This window comes from Primulina tabacum, chromosome 17 (assembly GCF_025594145.1).
Source record: "Primulina tabacum isolate GXHZ01 chromosome 17, ASM2559414v2, whole genome shotgun sequence".
Lineage (NCBI taxonomy): Eukaryota > Viridiplantae > Streptophyta > Magnoliopsida > Lamiales > Gesneriaceae > Primulina > Primulina tabacum.
The window spans coordinates 27,509,133-27,531,254 of record NC_134566.1 but is presented as its reverse complement, the minus strand read 5'-3'; the positions used below and the strand labels follow the sequence as shown (position 1 = coordinate 27,531,254).

At 38.4% G+C, this 22,122-nt stretch overlaps 1 protein-coding gene across 9 annotated transcripts; it reads right to left on the bottom strand.

The window, feature by feature from the left end:
- Positions 1-13,706: 13,706 nt before the first annotated feature.
- Positions 13,707-21,319, bottom strand: LOC142531606 (nuclear pore complex protein GP210). 9 transcript variants are annotated; one of them, XR_012816344.1, is made up of 5 exons: positions 21,049-21,319; positions 20,665-20,930; positions 14,676-20,155; positions 14,549-14,596; positions 13,707-14,140 (listed from the first exon to the last, which is right to left on the bottom strand). XR_012816344.1 is itself a non-coding variant. In XM_075637805.1 (3 exons), the coding sequence occupies exons 1-3, from the start codon at positions 21,216-21,218 to the stop codon at positions 14,739-14,741; spliced, it is 5,853 nt and encodes a 1,950-aa protein (XP_075493920.1). In that variant the 5' UTR covers positions 21,219-21,319; the 3' UTR covers positions 14,447-14,738. The 9 variants fall into 9 exon arrangements, 1 of the variants encoding a protein (XP_075493920.1); XR_012816347.1 differs by having other exon boundaries at positions 13,707-14,134; XR_012816346.1 differs by lacking the exon at positions 13,707-14,140 and adding an exon at positions 14,228-14,242.
- Between the last annotated feature and the right edge of the window lie 803 nt (positions 21,320-22,122).

The following is a 22,122-nucleotide window of genomic DNA, read 5'->3' as shown; positions in this document are numbered from 1 at the left end:
ATACCACCATACACAAATATGAAAATATTGATGATGTGGCACTCAATTATTGGTGCGACACATCATACATGTCAAATATATATATATATATATATATATATATATGAAGATAATTGGAGTTAAATAGATTGAAAACTTGTTATTAATAAAATATATATATATATGAAGATAATTGGAGTTAAATAGATTGAAAACTTGTTATTAATAAAATATATTAATTATGAATTAATAATGACGTGTGATTGTCAACCGTGTAACCGTCAACTTTTTACTTGACCACATGCACGCACGTGAAGCGGGCCGTTCCATGTGGACCAGCCGTGAATCTCTCGGCCCAAATTATATAATTATGAAACTAAAATTATTAAATTATTATAAATAAATGAGTAAGTTAACGAACTTTTCTCGATAAATATTTGATTCGTATTCGAATTTATAAAACTCGAGCTGAACTCGAAAATGTTCGAATTTTTTTGGAGCTGAACTAGAATCCAAATTATTTTATCTAATAGTTCGCGAGCTACTCGCGAACATTAATTAATATTTTATTAAATTAGATTTGGATAGATTGTGTGATTAATGTAGTCTAGAAATAGGAGGTTGAATCATTAACTTGAACAAAGTATACAATTCAATGCGGCAGCGATGGCGTGTCCCCCTACAAGTCTACAATAAATAGATTTGTTCTAATTGAATTAGAGCCTTTTAATAATTCTACCACCTCAAATACCTACAAACACCCTCTACTCCCAATCGATGCTTCTTCTTGTGCTACATTTTGCAACTCACTACCAATTTACACAAAATAATTGAGGAAAAACACATTTTTCTTTTTTATTTTTTTCCTTAGAAAATGCTATGAAAGAAAAAAAGGAAAATACATATTTGACAATTATGACTCTAACGGTACAGAAAGAATAAAGGAAAGTATGACCAATCACATGCTAATCAAAGTAAGGAAAAAATACACGAAAATGGATAGGCAATATTTGCCCAAATTAACACGGTATATTTTAACACTCCCCCTCAAGTTGGAGCATGGATATTTGAGATGCTCAACTTGCGCAAGTGAGATTGAAAAATCAATTTTCCAAGAGGTTTAGTAAATATGTCGGCAATTTGAGCATGTGATGGTGTAAAGGTAGTGGAAATTTGTCCCAACCGAATTCTTTCCCTCACCACATGACAGCCTATTTCAATGTGTTTTGTTCGCTAATGAAAGACAGGATTCGCTGCAATATGTAGTGCTGCTTTATTATCACAGTGCAATATGGCAGGGTCCAAATTATTGACTTGTAAATCTTGCAAAAGGTATCTCAACCAAGTCAGCTCACATGTAATTGCTGCCATTGCTCTATACTCTGCCTCTGCCGAGGAGCGAGAGACAGTTGGTTGTTTCTTTGTTTTCCAAGAAATAAGAGTGGAGTCGAGAAAAATACAATATCCAGACACTGATCTTCTTGTCGTAGGACAACCTCCCCAATCTGCATCACAATAACCAATCAAATTTAGAGTATTTTTGCTTGAAAGAAAAATACCTTGTCCAGGTGTCCCCTTTAAATAACGCAGAACTCGAATGACTGCATCAAGATGTGGTTTGCGAGGGTGATGCATAAATTGACTAAGAAGATGTACGGAATAAGTGATTTCTGGACGGGTAATTGTAAGGTAAATGAGTTTTCCAACAAGTCTTCTATAAAATAAAGGATCTTTAAGGCTTTCACCATCTGTAGGTGTGAGTTTTATGTTTTGTTCCATGGGAAAAGTGATTGGTGCAGCTCCAAGGAGACCCGTCTCATCGAGTAGATCCAACGTATATTTTCGTTGGGAAATGTAAATTCCTTCTTTCGATCTTGCCACTTCTATTCCCAAAAAATATTTTAATTTCCCTAGATCTTTTATCCGAAATTGCTCATGGAGAAAATTTTTGAGATTCCTTATGGCATTGGGATCATTTCCCGTAATTATCATGTCATCAACGTAAATTAATACTGCCGTGAATGAATCGCCACATGCTCTTGTGAAAAGTGAATAATCTGCCATAGACTGCTTATATCTAGCCCTTTGAATAGCCATAGAAAATTTAGAATACCAATTTCGAGAAGCTTGTTTTAATCCGTAGAGCGACTTGTTTAGTTGGCAAACGATGTTCTCCCCCTGTCGACTATAACCAGGCGGCGGAAGCATGTAAACTTCCTCATCCAAGTCTCCATGGAGGAAAGCATTTTGAACATCAAGTTGATGAAGGGACCAATCACGAGCTGCGGCAATGGCAAGAAGGCAACGGACTGTAACAAGCTTGGCAACCGGTGCAAATGTTTCATTGTAATCTAACCCTTCGACTTGATTATAACCTTTAGCGACGAGTCTCGCCTTGTAACGCTCAACAGATCCATCTGATTTATACTTAATTTTATACACCCACCTGCAACCAATTGGTTTTTTATTTTTAGGTAAAGAAGTAAGGGTCCATGTCCCATTTTCTTCTAATGCTTGAAGTTCCAATTTCATGGCCTCTCGCCACTTAGGATCTTTCTCAGCCTGGGAAAATGTGTTAGGTTCAACAAGACTAGAGATATTGGCAAGAAAGGCGCGATGAGAAAATGACAAGTTTTTGTAACAGATAAAATTTGCTAAAGGATAACGAGTACCCTTACCTGAGTTCGCCGTTGAAGATGACGATGAGCTCGGGGAAATCAACTTGGTTTGGGAGCAATGAAAATCACGCAACCAAGTCGATGGTTGGCGAATACGTTCTGATTTTCGTAATGCAAGTTCATTTGATTCAGATGTAGGAGGTGACATGTTTTGTGTGGGTTTTTCATGAACAATAAGGTCACTGTTTATATTTTCTAGATGGTTATGAGATGTTTGAATTTCAGATGGAACAACATGTTCATGTATGGCTAAAGGTAGAACCAAATGGTTATTTTCATTTCTTTCTTGCATGGAACCAAAAGGGAATACATGCTCATGAAAAATAACATCTCGGCTCAAAAAAATATTCTTAGCCTCTATGTCAGAAACTTTATAAGCCTTTTGGCCAATAGGATATCCAACAAAAATACATTTTCGAGCTCGCTGATCAAATTTATGATTTGGCTTGACATTGGTAGCAAAACATAAACACCCAAACACTCGTATATGATTATATGTGGGTGGCTTTTTGTGAAGAACTTCAAATGGTGTTCTCTTCAAAAGTAAAGCTGTGGGTATGCGATTTATAAGATAAACTGAAGTAAGCACACTTTCTCCCCAAAAGGTCAATGGTAAATGGGATTGGAATCTTAATGCTCTAGCTACGCTCAAGATATGACGATGTTTTCGTTCAACAACACCATTTTGTTGGGGTGTGGAACTAACAGTAGTTTCATACATTATTCCATGATCATCAAAGAAATTTCGCATAGAGTAAAACTCACTGCCTCTGTCTACTCTGAATCTTTTAACTTTCCTATTAAACTGGGTTTCAACAAAGGCAAAGAAGGATTTTAGTATAGGTTGAGTTTCATATTTATGACGCATAAGAAATATCCAAGTATATCTAGAAAAATCATCCACAATAGTTAAAAAGTAATAAGCACACGAATGAGACATAACACGGAAAGCTCCCCAAATATCACAATGTATTAATTCAAAAGGTTCACTAGTGGATATAGAACTTATGCCAAAAGGTAGTCTTGTTTGCTTGGCTAAAGGGCAAATATCACAAACTTTATTTGAATGAGTAGAAAGTTCACCAATCGATTGAGTAAGGTGCTTCATAGGTTGCATGGATGGGTGACTGAGGCGTTTATGCCAAAGATCATATTTTGAAGATGCATTATTGACTTCAGGAATGGATGTTTTTGGTGGTGCTGAAGTTATGTAATAAAGGCCATTATGTTGCTTCCCCAAACCAATCGTCTTCCTAGCTGACAAGTCCTGTAAATGACAAAATTCAGGAAAAAAAGTGATAGAACAGTTTAAGGATTTTGTCATCTTACTAACAGATAATAAATTGACACAAAAGGATGGCACACACAAGACATCTTTGATGATAAGATTGGGACTAATTTTAGCAGATCCGATTGAGGAAATTTGTGCTTTATTTCCATCGGGTAGTCCAACAGATGTGTGAGGGGAAATTTTTGTGTCTTGTAATAATTTAGATGATGAAGCCATATGGTCAGTGGCACCACTATCAATGATCCATCTCTTGGGAGTTTCAGAATCAATATGACATGAAGAGCAAAAAGGAGTGATCAGACCTGTAACATTTGCATTCGGCAGAGTGTCACCATTGTTCAAGAGAGCCAAGAGTTGTTGATATTGTTCATTTGTGAAGCCCGGAGTTTCTAGTTGGGAATTGTTGGCCGATGATTCTCTCGTTCTTTTATTCTTCTCATTATTCCTGTGGTTTTTATGCCCAGTGGGGAAGCCATGTAAGTAGTATCATTTATCAACGGTGTGGTTGTTTCCATTGCAATGACTGCAATACAACTTTGCTTTGCCTTTGTGTGATGGGTTGTTCCCATAATTGCTTTTTCGTATGTCTACCAGCATGGCCTCTTTAGAGACAATCATGTCTCTCTGTTTTTCTTCATTTATAATCATGGAATAAACTCTTCCAATAGGAGGAAGGGGCTGCATAAGTAGGATTTGACCACGAACAGCGGAATACGATTCATTTAGGCCCATAAGAAATTGTATCACCTTTCCTCTATGTTCTCGCTCCTCCATTTTCTTTAAAGCACCACATGAACAAGCTGGAAGATCATTATATGAGGACAGTTCATCCCAAAATCCTTTTAGTTTTGTGAAATAAACAGCAATAGACATAGAATCTTGTTGAAGTGAGGCAATATCTCTTTCGATTTGAAATATTCTAGGGGCATTGTTTTGAGAAAATCTTTCTTTCAAATCAGCCCAAACTTCAGCGGCAGATTCCGCATAGATTACGCTATTAGCGAGATCTGGCTCAACGGAATTAAGGATCCAAGATAAAACCATGTCGTTGCACCTTTTCCATGGGAGAAAATTTTCAGTACTTGATATTGGTTTCTTGACGGTTCCATCAATGAAACTCGTTTTGTTTTTGGCGCTAAGAGCTATGCTCATCGAACGACTCCAAGTACCGTAATTGTCACCATTCAAAAGTTTGTTGACCAAAATAATTCCCGGATGGTCCGAGTGGAGAAGAAGAAAAGGGTCGGATGTGTCGACGACGACGCTTCCTCCAACTTTGTTTGATGTTGAAGAAGTTGAATCTGTCATATTGGCCTAATATATTAGAAAATGATAATCCCAAAAACGTATTGCTCTGATACCATGTAAAAAAATAAGGAGACCAACAAATTCTGGAAGAATGTTTTCTCATACATCTCATCATCTACTCAAGAGCTCTTACATCCATATATAAGAAAATGCTATGAAAGAAAAAAGGAAAATACATATTCGACAATTATGACTCTAACGGTACAGAAAGAATAAAGGAAAGTATGACCAATCACATGCTAATCAAAGTAAGGAAAAAATACACGAAAATAGATAGGCAATATTTGCCCAAATTAACACAGTATATTTTAACAACGTTGGAGCTTGAACCCCAAACATGTTGCTTTAAAGCTTGTGTTTCACAAGAAAGTTGTATGACTGCAGAGTCAGGAATATCGGTCTATTCGAACTAAGATTTTAGATTCTAAAATCTTCTAATATTTTAAATTGATCCACCAGACTAATATCAAATTAATCCAAAATTTACATATAAATTTTTTTATAAAAAAAGATTTAGCCCAGGTACCAATGAATGTGGCGTACAACGATGGTGGATACATGCACCAACCTCGTATTAGCGTCTTTATACATCATTTAACATTGTTTAGTTTGTTTCTTAGTTGGTTATTAGTTGCTTAACCTTGCTATATATTTTTTGTACAGAATCTCTTGGATTTATTTCATTCCAGTCAATTGACAATGAGAAATTCCCAACTTGCTCTTCTCTTCCCACTTTCAATATGGTATCAGAAAGCTTGCTGCTCGCATTCTTCATGTATTGAAGATCGATAATCTGAATCAGGAGCGCTCGCTAGATCAAAATATGATTTGATTTATTCGATCGAAGTTCGTTGTCTGGCAAAAAAAAATTTATCGCTTGTTCCCATGCAAATTTCACATCATGGCAATGGAATCAACTGGTAATTTCAATGATCCTATGAGTTCCTACTATATGCATCACTCAAAATAGCCTTGGACTTGTCCTCGTTTCTCAATCGATGACCGGAGATAACTTTGCCTCCTGGCATCGGGCTATGATTATAGCTCTTTATGTGAAGAATAAATTGATGGATTGATTCCCAAGCCGGATATATAATTCGGATCCAAATTTGTTGATTTCATGGATGCGAAACAATAACATTGTGATCTCATGGATTCTCGTTTCCATTTCAAAGGAAATTTCTGCAAGTATCATCTTTCCTGGATCAGCCCTAGAAATTTGGTAGGACATCAAAGCTTGATGACAACATAGCAATGAACCCATGATATTCCAATTGAGGCATGAATTGATCAATCATCGTCAAGCCCAAATTTTTGTAAGTGTACTACACAAAACTTAAAACTATTTGGGAAGAGTTAAATGATTTCAGACCTCAACGTGTTCGTGGACAATGCTGTGATGGAATTAAGAAACTCCAGTCGCATCATCAGATGAATTACGTGTTGGGAATTAAACTATCAAAGATCAAACTAATTTGAGAGAAAAATCAATCTATTCAATTCATAGATTTAATTTACAGAAAAAATAAAAAACTCTCAGATCCTTACAGCACTCTCAAGGCTCTCCTCTACTTGAGATTAGGATTCCTCAACTGGGAATGAGATAATTTGAACAACGAGCTGAAGCCTCTATTTATAGAGGATATTCTGCACATGTTAATGGGTGTGAATGGAAGATGGCAGCCATTGGAGAATCAACAATAGCTGTACCTACCGTTGAAGTAGTGGACCTTCTAGATGGTGGCTGGAGATTTCCAATTTGAGTTCTTCAATTCTCCCCCTCCAGCCATATCCAAAAACAAGCATTCCAGATATGTCTCTGCATAGCTCTAATTTTTCTCGAGTTACCACTTTTGTCAACATATCTGCTGGATTCTCCTTCGTATGAATCTTAACTAGTCTCAACAGTTGTCGATCCATAACTTCACGTATCCAATGATATCAAATATCAATATGCTTTGTACGGGAATGGTACATGGAGTTCTAGCTTAAGTCGAGAGCACTTTGACTGTCACAATGTACCTTGTACTCTTTCTGCTTGATTCCAAGTTCTTGAAGATATCGCTTTAGCCACCACATTTCTTTCCCAGCTTCAGCGACGGCAATATACTCTGCTTCTGTTGTGGATAAAGCAACACACTTCTGCTAGTCGTGACTGCCATGAGACAGCTCCCCCCGCGAAAGTGTAGATATATCCTGAAGTAGATTTGCTATTATCAATATCTCCGACCATATCTGCATCCGTATAGCCCTCCAATATTGGATCAGCTCCCCCGTAACAAAGAAATAATTTAGTAGTACCCTTTAGATACCTGAGAATCCACTTTACTGCCTCCCAATGCTGCTTCCCAGGGTTGGAGAGAAAACGACTCACCTTTCCCACTGCATGAGCAATATCTGGCCTTGTGCATACCATTGCATACATCAAACTTCCAATAGCTGAAGAATATGGTATTGATGACATTTCCCCTATCTCTTTCTTGGATAAAGGACATGCACTCTTGCTCATCTTGAAATGATTGGCAAGTGGAATGCTGACTGGTTTGGCGTTGTTCATGTTGAACCTCTCGAGCACACGTTCAATGTACTTCTCCTGAGATAACCATAACCGTTGGTTGTTTCTGTCTCGAACAATCTGCATTCCCAAAATCTGTTGAGCTGGTCCTAAGTCCTTCATTTCAAAAGACTTAGAGAGTTCATTCTTCAACTGACTAATCTTCGTTGCATCCTTTCCCACGATCATAATATCGTCTACATAAATTAGAAGAGCAACGAAACTCCCGTCTGAAAATTTCCGAATGTAAACGCACTCATCTGCAACAGTTTTCTTATAGCCTTGACTTGCCATGCATGAGTCAAACTTCTTGTACCACTGCCTTGGTGCCTGCTTTAGACCGTACAAGCTTTTCTTAAGCTTGCAAACGAGGTTATCACCTGAAACCTCAAAACCTTCTGGCTGCTCCATATAGATTTCTTCTTTTAAATATCCGTGAAGAAAAGCTGTCTTCACGTCCATCTGTTCAAGCTCCAAGTTCATACTTGCTACCAAGCCAAGTATAACTCGGATTGACGTCATCTTGACTACTGGTGAAAATATCTCATCAAAGTCAATTCCTTTCTTCTGTTGGAATCCTTTGACTACCAATCGTGCTTTGTATTTCACCACTTGTCCGCTGCCATCTTTCTTCATCTTGAACACCCATTTGTTTCTTAGTGCCTTCTTACCTTTTGGAAGTTCTACGATCTCATAAGTGTGATTCTTCTGCAGAGATTTCATCTCATCTTGCATTGCTGACAACCATGTTTCTTTGTCCTTATGAGATAGTGCTTCTTGGAAACTCTCTGGTTCTCCATCTTCAGTAAGCAGAAGGTACTCGGATTCCGTATATCTTCTAGATGGAATCCGTCCTCGTTCAGACCTACGAACTTCTGGAATAGTCTGAGAAGATTCACCATCATCTGGGCCTTGTGATGGTCCTGGAACATCTGGTGGAGTGGGTTGTGGCTCCCCCTGCTCAACACCCCCTTCTTCCTCAGCTTCTTCTTTTGGCATGTATTCTGTCACTATATCAAACGGGTTTAGTGCTGCATCTGAATTTAGAGCACCAACATTTGACTTCTGAGACATTGTAGGTTTTTGCAATGTCTTCTATTGTCTGGCTTTCATGGAACACAATGTCCCTGCTTCTGATCACCTTTTTCTCCTTTGGATCCCACAGTCTGTATCCAAATTCTTCATCTCCATAGCCAATGAAAATGCATGGAGTGGTCCTTGCATCAAGCTTTTGTCTGAGCTCCTTGGATACATGTGCGTACGCCAAACATCCAAATACTCTTAAGTGAGAGTATGATGGATCCTTTCCAGACCACAGTTTCTCCGGAACTTCAAAATTCAGTGGTACTGATGGTGATCTGTTTATCAGGTAACATGCGGCTCTGACTGCTTCTCCCCAGAATGACTTTGGCAGTTTAGCCATACTGAGCATACTCCGAACACATTCCATGATTGTCCGGTTCATTCTTTCGGCTACACCATTGTGTTGAGGGGTGCGAGGGATCGTCTTCTCATGTCGAATGTCCGTATGTTTTGCAATACGCATCGAACACCTTGGAAGTGTATTCGCCTCCATTATCTGACCGGAGACACTTCAATTTCTTCCCAGTCTCACGTTCTACCATGACATGAAACATTTTGAAGTATTCGAATACCTGGTCCTTCGTTTTCAGGAAATAGACCCACACCTTTCGAGAAGCATCATCAATGAACGTCAGAAAATATTTATTTCCGCCTAGTGACTCATCCTCCAGGGGACCGCAAACGTCAGAGTGTACCAGACTGAGCAACTCTGATCTTCTCGTTGAATAGGAACTGAATGAGACTCTGTGCTGCTTATCAAATAGACAATGATTGCAAGGATCTGGTACAGCATCTTTGTCAACGATGATAAGCTCTTTCTTTATTAGGGTAGACAACCCTTTCTCACTCATATGGCCGAGTCTCTGGTGCCACAAATTTTGAGAACCCTCATTCTCAGCTACGTTGAGGGTGTCTGTACATATCTTCATGTGAGTCTTGTACAGTGTGCCACAAATGTGTCCTCGAGCGACTATCAAAGCACCCTTTGACATCTTCCATGTGCCATTGCTGAAATGATTATCATAGCCCTGGTTGTCAAGGGCTATTCCAGAAAGAAGATTGAGCCGAAGATCTGGCACATGTCGGACATCCTTCAAAGTGATTGTACTTCCAACACTTGTCTTTATTTGGATATCTCCAATTCCTACAATCCCAGAGGAACTGGAATTTCCCATCTTCACTGCTCCAAAGTCACCAGCTTTGTATGTCATGAAGTATTCATTGTGCGGAGTCACGTGATAGGAAGCTGCAGTATCTACCACACATTCTGTGTCTTCTTTTGAAACGTGAAGGCATGTCTCATTATGGGTCGAACAGAACGCTACATCTTCAGGAATGATGACTAGTGTTTCTCCACCCTTGTTCTTCGACTGGGAACTGCTCTGGCCTTGCTCCTCTAGCCATTTGTAGCAATTCTTCTTCATATGACCCTCTATTCCACAGTGATGACATTTATACGAAGGTTTTCTGCCATCGGTGGATCTGCCTCTGCTCTTGCTTCTGCCTCTCCATTTGCCTTTACCCCTTTGTTGTTTCTCTTGTTGTCTTCCTCGGGGCTCTGTGACAAGGGCATGAGTCTGATCTGTGCCCATATCCTTTCTCCTGGCCTCCTCGTTGAACAGGGCATCCTTAACCATGGACATGGTAAGTTTGCCATCTGGAGCCGAGTTGCTGAGAGAAACTACAAGTGTTTCCCAGCAATTAGGAAGTGAACTGAGAAGTAGGAGTGCCTGCATCTCATCTCCAAGCGGCATCTCTACAGACGATAATTGATTTACCAGACTCTGGTACTCACTGGTATGCTCGGCAACAGAAGTTCCACTTTTGAACTTCATATTGACTAACCGCCTCATCAACAGGGCTTTATTCCGAGCGGTCTTGGCCTGGTACATGTCCTCCAGCTTCTTCCAGAGAGCATATGCGTCTGTCTCCTGTGCAACATGGTGGAAGGCACTATGATCAATCCATTGTCGGATTTGACCAATAGATTTCCGGTTTAATTTCCTCCACTCTGACGCTTTGGTTGGATCAGGATTTTCACCTTTCAATTCTACGGGATCGAACAAATCTTTACATCTGAGGAGATCTTCCATCCGAGGTTTCCACAGCGTGTAGTTGGTTGTCGTGAGCATAATCATAGCTCCAGAATATGATGTTGACTCTTCTGTGGTCATCTTCAATATTTATTTATCAAAATAGGAGCTGAATCTCGTAAAACGGAGTACACCGTTGTGTCCGGAACGGCCGAAAATGGTGGAATAGGCACTTCGGGGTCAGAAATTCTATTGCTGAAAATTTTGGGATCACTATATATAAATTTCTGATAGTTCGGCGGTCTCTAAGTCATTACCAAAAGTTCAGGGGCCATTCTGTACTTTAGGAAAGATAAAGGACCATTTTGAAACTGAGCAGAAAGTATAAGGACCAAAATGCAATTTTCAAAAAATTGAATAGTGCTGATGACGTGGCACTGACTGGACGCTTACGTTGCAATGGCGTGGTGGACACTGTTCATCATCTTCTTCGTAAAGAACTTTTAAAAATCACAGAAAATTCGTTTGATGTCCGATTTTCGATCTGAAAATACCGGTAGACTCGTGGGAACGAGAGCTACGTCATGGTATAATCAAAACAAGATTTCAGACACTTTCACGAAATCGAATTTTTCACAAAGAGCTCTCCTTCGATGGCTAATACCTCTAACCAGGCTCTGATACCACTTGTTGGGAATTAAACTATAAAAGATCAAACTAATTTGAGAGAAAAATCAATCTATTCAATTCATAGATTTAATTTACAGAAAAATAAAAAAACTCTCATATCCTTACAGCACTCTCGAGGCTCTCCTCTACTTGGGATTAGGATTCCTCAACTGGGAATGGGATAATTTGAACAACGAGCTAAAGCCACTATTTATAGAGGATATTCTGCACATGTTAATGGGTGTGAATAGAAGATGGCAGCCATTGGAGAATCAACAATAGCTGCACCTACTGTTGAAGAAGTGGACCTTCTAAATGGTGGCTGGAGATTTCCAATTTGAGTTCTTCCTTACGTTCTAGCATTTTTGAATGAGCTCAATGAGTCATTTTCAGCAGTAAGGAGTCAAATCCTCTTACTTGATCATCTTCCATTGATCAATAAAGTTTTATCTATGATAATGCAAGAGGTGAGACAACAACAAATTGGTTTGAAAATTACACATACATAGTCACCTGATGGAATGGCATTTGCAGTCAAAGGTGAACATAACAAATTCTCTGGAAACAAAATTCGCTTCAACTCTAAGAATCACCCAAAAGAACGACCTGTTTGTCCTGTTTCCAATGTTAATGGACATACTAAGGATACTTGTTACAAGTTCCATGTGTGTGTACCTGGATACAATCAACTCAATAAAGCTAGATTTTAAAGTTGAATTAGGTCAAAATCTCAATCTTAACATGATATTGGATATCAGGCTCAGCGTTATGCGTTGGATTGCTCTATGGCCACTCGAAAATATATAGTAAATTTCATCCTCCAATTGTTCATTCATAAGCTTTAGGAGGTGCGTTAGATATCTCACATCTTTTGGTGTGCTAGATATCTCATATCGGTTGAGTTAAATCATTGGGAGTTTTAAATGGATTGAAACATTTCTCTACTTTGAGCTAGTTTTTTAGATTGAATTAGGTCAAAATTTCAATCTTAACATGATATCATAATTCAGAGCTTGGACTCACCGTTATGTGTTGAATATCACATATCGATTGAATTACATTTTTGAAATTTTTATACATAAACTTGTAAAATCTTTCTCTTAGAGCTAAATTTTGGGATTGAGTTAGATCAAAATCTCAATCTTTAATGTTCATGTGTTTTTTCTCTAAATATTGAATGTTCATGTGTTTTTTCTTGGAATTGAAAGGAATGGAAATAGATCCATGTAAGACGGATACTCAACCAATTTCAGACATGGGCAATCCTTCTCTTAGACTTAAATTTTGAGATTGAGTTAAGATCAAATCTCAATCTTTTAACGTTCATGTTTCTTTTCCTTGGAATTTAAAGGGATTGAATTTTTTCTTGGAATTTGAAGGGATGGATATGGATCCAAGTCAGACGGACACTCAACCAGTTTCAGATGTATTTCAGATGGATGACAGGTTTTATGGATCAAGCTTGACATTCACTGAAATTATTCGACGCGAGAAAATTTTTGAAGGGAAAAAGTTGATTGGATTTTAAATTTTTTTCTTGCTGTAAATCTACTGATTAAAAATTAAATTTGTTAAAAACTATAATTATTATAATATATTTTTTTATACAATTAAGGGTCTGACAAGTCATCTGTTCAGGGTAAATTTTAGGTATAAAATATAAATAGGTCGAAGACTAATATTGCTCCTTCATAATCTCAAAATAATTGTTTATATCTCAAAGTTTTCATTTCAACAAGTTGAATTGAACTCCAAAATTGTTGGGAATTTGAGTTGCCATTGATGCAATTATAAATATAATTTTCTTCATGAGGCAAGTGATTTACATTTTTCAAATCATTTAATTTTTTTTTCTAAAATATCCAAGCAATACATGGCAAATTCTCCTATTCCTTTTTCGATTCTTGTTATTGTTGATAACTTGCTGCAACTAAATCGTAGAAGACTCGATAATAACCATCAAAAACAAAAAAAAAATTGCCATTAACAACAAATTCGAGATTATAAATTATAATAGATGAATTATTTAGATAATATATTATAAAATTAATTTAAAACCTTTTTTTAAAAAATAAAATTAATTTGAAAACTAAAACAAATACTAATTTGTGAATAAATTATTTATTAATTCAAGTTTATGAATTACACAACAAAAGTATGTGACAATACACTAGATTCAGATTATGTCTCTCATCAAAACTCCTACTCTCTTCCGATCATTTTCACGAACTAAGAAACATGAACGAGTAAATAAGGTAATAGACATTCAATTTTGCAAATAACCTGTGATACTATTGCCGCTACCCATAGTCACATCACGTCTACAATCGTCGTCACCATATCCCGCATAACTCTGACCAGGCTCACCATATTCGTTACCGAACACAGGTGATAAAGTTTCCGGATTATGTTTCAAGATAACCCCAGTATCGTAAACGTGCTTGGGGATTCGCCTCACCTGTGTTCCCCTGCAAAGCTTTGGCTTGGGCTCGTTTCCGTATTTTTGTGAAACTTAAGGGTTCAACGGCTTCGCCACTGCCTGATGCTTCACAAAAAGAAAAAGGAGATAGCAAGAAATCATCACAATGATTAGCACCAAAACCACCATATCCCTTCACTAAACATTTTCTAATTACATTCTTGACGCCTACATAATAAAGAGGCAATAGGTGATCACACCAAGGTGAAAAGATGGAAATAAAGCACTATCTTTTAACTTTTAACATTTCTCAACTGAAAACCAGCCAAAATTTTGTATCAGTACAAGACGATCTCGTCTTTCCTCACGAGCAGTAAATATGTATTACAAGACACTTGATCATCAGGTCTATCATGGTAAATTAGCTCAATATACTAGTAAACTTCCACATCTTATCTGCATAAAGATAAGCAAAAAATGGTGGGAAAAGTTCAACAATTAAATCGAGCAAACCACTAGATGAAAGTAACTCACCTAATCCACAAAGGCCAATAACATGTGTAAATGTGTAATCCTTATGTCCTACAAAATTGTACAAGGAACATATAATATGACATTAAGTTCACACACACACAGACTGTTATGAAATGATGGCCCTTACATGTTAGTTTACAAGATGAGGCAAGGCGGCTTAAAATACACTGCAAACTTTACTCGATGCAAGCTAATATGTATTTTGAGGATTGATCCTCCTCCTGAAGTCTTGCCTGTAATATGGAGTTTCATCCAATGTCCTCCGAACATAGTCTATGAACGGCTGTGGTGTCCGAGGAGACTGATCATTTACAACGGCAGGGCTAGATCGGTCAGGAGTGACAGGTGCTGCCACGCTTGTGGTGCCAGAACGAATAATGGGTTCTGATCTATCAGGTTTGTCAAGGCAATATATCAGGAAGGTCACAGTTAATATCAACAAGAAGAAAATAGCCACTACACCAATCCATGAAGTGACAACTGCTGTTTTGACCACTGCTTTGCTCTCCTCAGCTTCAAAACTAACATTAATTTCAACACTTTGGCCCGTTGCTGGGAGTGAGAGGATGAGTTGATCTTCAAAACTCTCGCCTCCAAGAACTTTGACCTCATATCGCACATGCTTCCCTTCCCCGGCATCTCCCCTCTCCCCGATGGGTCTAATGGAAAGGCGATCCCTGTCACGCCAATTGATCTCGATATCAGTATTCCCGATAATGGTTACAATCCTCTTGTTTGAGTCTGGTGTCATGTTAAGATGCAATGAATGTTGGTCCATTTCAAGTACAGTAAAGCCACCAATAAAAACAGCGGATGCAGAACCAGAAATATGATGGTTTCCTTTGAGTGAAGCTCTGACAGAAACTGATGTATGATGTCCGGTATCTCCCAAGTTGGGAGTTGATCGTGCCAAATGTTCTGGAGAATAAGGGAAGAACAAGCAATACAGATTATCAGTGTCAAGATCCTTCCATGGCTTAGAAAACCCAATGTGGGGAGGGTCGACTGCACACTCAAACAAGGATAGAATGTTGTTTCCGACAGCTTCATGAAGGTCCGTGTAAGCATCACTAAATTTTACTGTGAAGGCGTATCCCTTCAGTGGAAATGGCACGTTCGTAAGTACCTCTTTTGGAGGCTCAACCAACACAGTATTCGTCTCCAACACAGTAACCTGAGTGCTAAGATGCAAACTTGAACTCTTGAAGTTAACATGGGTTTGACCTGCTCGTATAGCTTCAGCTTTTCCTGATAGTCTCTCCACAGATAAAATACTCGCATTGCCACTAAACCACTGGCCTGAATTTGAATCCCCGAAGCCCTTAATGCAAAAATTAAGGCTTGTTCCTCGGTGCATGACTGGATTCTGAGGATATAAGAGCGGCCCGACAGAAATCAGAACATAGTCTGATTTCTGAGGATTATTGATGAAGGATATCTGTAAAAGGGCTATCCCTTGGCTTTTTGCTAGAATATGGATACCCCCATTTTGATAGCTGCTGTTGATTGAGATAACATCAGGATTGTTGGTTTCAGCTTCAAACAGCGTAACATTATGAGCCTCGTGAAATGGATTTCCAAGAGCATCGTGATATTTGATTGGAAGATCAAGCTGTGCACCCATGGGTAGCGCGTGGACAGGAAACTCATCTGTCACAATTCTTATTTGAGCAACCTCGGTAACCTTCACACAAGAAGCAACCTCAGTTCTCCCAGTTGACCTGTCTTTCGCTTGGATGCACACAAGATTGTCAAATCCCTTTGTTATGATTTTAGCACCTTTGATATGTATTGCAGCATCCTGCACCTCCTCATTCTTCCTATTGTAATGCCCTAACAGAGAATACACAATTGCAAGCTTATCACTTTGCGGATCCCCTTTGTTGTACCCATGAGAAAATAAAGGTAATAGATCTGATGATGTATAATGAGGAGGAAGGATCCAGGTCATTGGTGATCCAAGAGCAAGTGGAAGATCAGAGACCACCCACAGTAATCTAGATGCACTATAAAACACTGACTTCGAAAATGAATTCGATAATCTGATATCACAGGAGAAAGAAACAGTAACATTTGTCTTGCCAGCAGATAATCCATACATAATTTGAATAAAGCTACTCTCTTGCTTGTTCAAGGAACCAGAAGGAATATTTCTTAAACTGTCATGCTCTACTTCTGGTGCATGATTTGCCACATGAAAATTCAGAATCTCCTTGTCTTCCACAGTCCAATTGAAATTTTTACAAAGCCCGTAAAAGGAAAATAAATTTCCTTCCGACAGAGAAGAATGTATTCGCATCAAGCGGCCAACAGCAAGTTGTTCACTCTGAACATTCAGAATTGCTGAAGAAGGAATCCCAACTTTAACAGAGCCGTATGCTTGACAAAGCAAGAAATCACCAGTACTGTATATTGTGACAACTACTGTACTGTTCCCAGGAGAAATGGCTGAGAGTCGACCTGAAGACTTGTGAACCTCTGCAATCTGACCGTCCATACTCGCATATTGAGCATGTGTACCAAGTTTAGGACCACCTCGTACAGAGAGCACAAAAGATGCACCAGGTACTAGGAATATATCACTGGGATGTATTCTTGGTGAGGCATAGATTTCCACATTGACTGGTTCGCTCACAATTTCAAGTCCAGAATGTTGGACAGTACTAAGATAAATAGTTGTCACCCCAAGATGAGTACCTCGGATGGTGAAATTCGGCGCATGCACATACCCATCTCCCACAAATGCAAAATCATAATCCTCCACAAGCTCAACCATATCATCTTCAATATGAACACGGATATTCATGTAAATGTACTGAGAAGAGTCAAAGCTCCACCCCTCCCCAACCCCGGCCAAAAAATGTAGAGACTGCATATTTCCTTCCATGATGCTTATATATTCTCCAGTTGTAATCTTTAGCCACTCAATATCTGCAACTTGGACTGCAGAAGATGCAACAAGTGGAGGAACAAGACCAATATCATGAACAGTCACAAGTGCAGACCCCAAGCTTTTAGGAGCCAACATTAAATGTTGACAATGATGAGCAGGACTTTGCTGTATAACACCCACAATTTGAGTATCATTTACCATAGTATCCAAGAAGCAGCTCCCTCCACTGATTGAGAGATTCAACCTGGCATCCAAACTGAAAAACAACAAGCTAAACTCTGGACTAACTCTAAGAGTAGAAACGAGTTGCAGCTGGATTGAATCTGTCAGATTATTCATTGAACTTTCAGGCATCCTGGTAAAATCATGATGGCCAATAGAATCGATGAAGGAAACAACCGTAGCGCGAATGGTGCACAGTCCAGATGAATTTTGCAAGATTAAAAATCTCTCCCAACTGGATTTTGCTGTTGATGAACTGTAGGCATCATCCATAAGTACCATACCTTGACATCCAATAAGTTCCCACCTTAAATCGAGAGAAGATGAATTTGCAAATGGTTTTCCAGAATCACTAATACCAACTGAGGACACTCGTATTCTCCGTCCATTTGCAACTGTAATTGGAGATACATGAATTCCTACTGGTGTACGGTTAGCCTGAACAGCAGATTGTAAAATTTGAGGTGCATTCAAAGCTTCATCAGCTATTATTACAATGGTAGATGGAAAACTACATGCAAGTGATAACTGTACTTCCGCTACAGCAGGCAAAGGATGATCTTTTCCAACTAAGTTACCACGCCTAAAAATGAGTTTAAAAGTCCCCAAACTTTCACATACTATTCTGTATGCATTACCATTGCTGGTTGGTATTTGATAAATGACCACTCTATCTTTCACATGCAATTGATGTTCATCTAAACCTTCCACCGTTTCAATATATTCAATATCTTGATCCCACCTTTCTGGTCCCCCTTTTAACATTATATCCATGTGTGTTCCAGGGACAAGATATAGATGATCCAAATTACTTAACTGATTCTGCGATTGGGCCTGAACTAAGTCAAACCAGTAACCACCAAACTGGTTCCCATTGCTCGCCTGATGCACTATGAGAGGTAAATATGCTGCAATACTAGAAGATGCTTTCAAAACAACGGGGACTATACTAGTCTGGTCAAAATGTTGATTTTCTTTAGTCAATGTTGCATGCACCGAAGAGCGACCATGATTAGATGCATAAACAAGGGTCCAAGCACATGGAGGACCATGTGATAAGGATTTGAGTTCAACGTCTTCCTGCTTGTTCGGAAAAACTAAACCAACAGTTTCATTGACAATTATAAAAGACTCACTTTCAGTTTTCCATTTCACCAAAGACCTGAAAGCATCACATGCATAGAAGTAGGATCCACCTGGTGCCTTTAGTGTCACAGAAACATGAAGATATGTTCCAACAGAAGTCTCCACAGGGAATCCAGGAAGCATAGCCATTGAAGAGGGCAACGTAACTTCAACAACCACCTCATCATAATTCAATGAATCAAAGATAGACACTGCTCGGATAGTTGCTTTTCCCGGCTTGTTTGCCTGAACAATTCCAGAAGCCGACACAGACACAGCAGCCACATCTGATGAAAACCATTTATAGTCACTGGAAGACATTGCGCAACCTCCACTTGCTTCCAACTCCAAATCCTGATACACACCAGGGACCCACGGGAGGAGAATACTGTCAGAAGCATCACTCTCTCGTTTAATAGTGAATTTAACTTGATCACAGACCATGACTTCTTGAACAACCTTAAGAACTTCTATTCTCATTTCATCTCCACTGTTGTAAGCCAAAGTTGCAATTAGCCTTCCCAATCCACATAAATTTGCATTAAGTATTCTATAATTCGGTTTGGTTATTATAGCATCTGATACTGGAAGAATATTCCAGAACTCATTGCTATCGTGAATTTCAATATCATCGCTTTCTGTTATGTAAATTTCTTGTGCCCCAGGTCCCGGCGAGAAAACCTTCACCTCAACGAGATATTGTCTGCCATAAACAACATACCAGCGTGATACAGAGGGAATGGGCCTGGTGCCCTCAGAAAGATCTCCGTGTAGAGATAGAGGGGATATAAACAACAACAAAGAATCGGGCAAGACGACATGAAGAGATGATGTTTGCATGTGCCCAACAACCCTAGTATCATCAACAACAACTGTGGTCATCCCTAAGTCCAATGCATGAACTTTACCCATTTCTTTCTCCACCTGAGCAACTGAAGAATTCAAAACTGACCATTGATGGAAAGGAGAGGGTAAACTTACCAAATGTGGACTATTATTACGAATAACCTTCAAATTGTAATTGACAACAGCACCGATAACAAGAAAAACAGGTGATGGAGGATCCAATGACATTGCTTCTGCAACAGTCAAAACAATTTTATCTTCCAAATGCATGAATGATGGTTCTAGCAGATGAACAGAAACTATCTCATGCCCAATTCCAGTGCCTTTCACTACAAACAGATCCGAATATACACCACTTTCTTCAAGCTTCACCTGGATGTCCAAGTCACCACACAAGCCACCGCAATCGCTCAATGGAGATTCCTTCAAAGGAACATGGATAAGGTTATGAGGAAATCCATCAATTTCAGGCATCAGTCGCCAACTGAATCGCAGGCCCGTCAATGAGGAAAATACATTTTCTGTGTATCAGAGATAGAATGAGAAAATAAATGATGACAATACACAAAACAGAGAAACAAGCACTTTTGCACGCGGAAAACACGCGTGGACTCGTTGTGCAAGCACAGTTAACAAAATGCAGTATGCAACAAAAAGATAAAAAAGCCAGACGAGCCAATGACCCCCTCATAGCTTTCGATCTCCTCTCATCTGCTTTAATATAATTATTTTTCATTAAAAAAAATGAAGCTTATGATTCTGACCAAGGAGACTCCAACAACTTGAAAATTCTGAAATTTGGGGAACAGCAGTTGTAGACGATAGATACTGTACTTCAAAATAAACCACCCCGCACTCCCTCCCTCCCCAAAAAAGGGAGGAAAAAAAAAAGAAGCATTGCTTACACATGAAACTCGAAATATGATTAAATTAGTGTGCCGACTGCCGAGAGAGAACAAAATGGTCAAGAGAGAGGGGGAAAAAAGCCAAGCATTCCAAAAGTGACGAGCCAGTATATTTTCAGCATTACCTTCACTATCAAAGGCCCGAACACGAAGAGTAGCCAACCCGTCGAGGTCAAGCTTGATGGAGTTATGAAATATCTGGATCCTCGAGATAGCGTCAATGTAAACCTTGCAGCGAATCACCATTCCAGAGTTCAAATCAGTTGCGTAAACAGCAGTCTCCTTTCTCCCGCCATATGGAGCAATGGACTTCAATCGGGCACTCGTCGAGCAACGACTACTCGAATTGTACTCCGGAAACACAGATAAAATGTCTTGGTGATCCCATGACCTAATCAAGCACCAAACAAACACACAACTCATAACCAAAACCAGCTACTTCTCACCACACAAGAAGACATAAATATGAACCCAGGAGTTGGATTCAACATAGTAGATGTACAACGTACCATTTGAAGCAACCGTCGCTGCCTTGAAGTCTGTATTCAACTGGGTAAGTCATTTTGGGAGGCAAGAGTATGTTAACATCGGCAACGTGAGGGCCGGAGCTCGACAGCGAGTTTGCATGATGCAGCAGCAGGAAGAGGGCATAAAGCAGAACTGGAGCAAATGGTAGCATTTTTCTCAGGTGAAAATCGAGGAAGAGGGGTGATCATCAGGGGAAGAGGAAATTTGGAAACTAGGGTTTTAGTGCGCGGGGTTTTGGGGCGGAAATATGGAAATTTCTCTGGAAAAACCATTAAAGATATAAAAATTGACGTGAGATGATATCACGAATCTTGTTTTACGAAATAAATCTCTTATTTGAATTATTTATAAAAAAATATTACTTTTTATGCTAAGAGTATTATTTTTTATTGTGAATATCGGTGGAGTTGACCCGTTTCACAGATAAAAATTCGTGAAACCGTATCACAAAAGACCTACTCATATAATCTTTTGAGAAGAAGATATGATTTTTAATTAATTTAATTTTTTTAATATTCTAACTTTTAAAATATATTAACCGTGATTTAATATTCAAATTTGTATTGTTATTTTAATTATAACAATAAATGTTTATTTATGTTATTACTTAATTTAAATTATTTTTTATAATATTAATTGATTTGTTAGTTGTCTTCAGAAATGAGGGAAAATTTAATAATTAATATAATATTTAAATTTTTATTTATTATTTTTTAAATAAATTAATTCTAAAAAATTTATTTATTTATTCAATTATTTTAAAAATATATTATTAATTAATATATGACGAGAACACTTTAGTAATTATAATATAATTAAAAAAATAAACAATTAATTTAAAATCATATCAAACATCATATAACTTATCATACTACATTATTTATCTTTACATTTTATTTTATAATCATTCTTATTATATACGATTTACTTATCATATCATACGAATCAAACAATGACGTAGGGTTTTAATCATGGAGAGGGTGTTTTGTTGAAAAAACCATTCTCATCGTTGTTATTGTCCAAAATTGGATAGATATCTTTGGATATGGCTTCAA

Bases quoted from the DNA above. Each gene is read 5' to 3' on its own strand.
- LOC142531606 (XM_075637805.1), bottom strand. From the start codon at position 21,218: ATGCTACCATTTGCTCCAGTTCTGCTTTATGCCCTCTTCCTGCTGCTG. The intron at 20,931-21,048 runs GTACGTTGTACA...GTGCTTGATTAG, and splicing joins AGCGACGGTTGCTTCAAATG to GTCATGGGATCACCAAGACA. The intron at 20,156-20,664 runs GTAATGCTGAAA...TCTGATACACAG, and splicing joins TCGGGCCTTTGATAGTGAAG to AAAATGTATTTTCCTCATTG.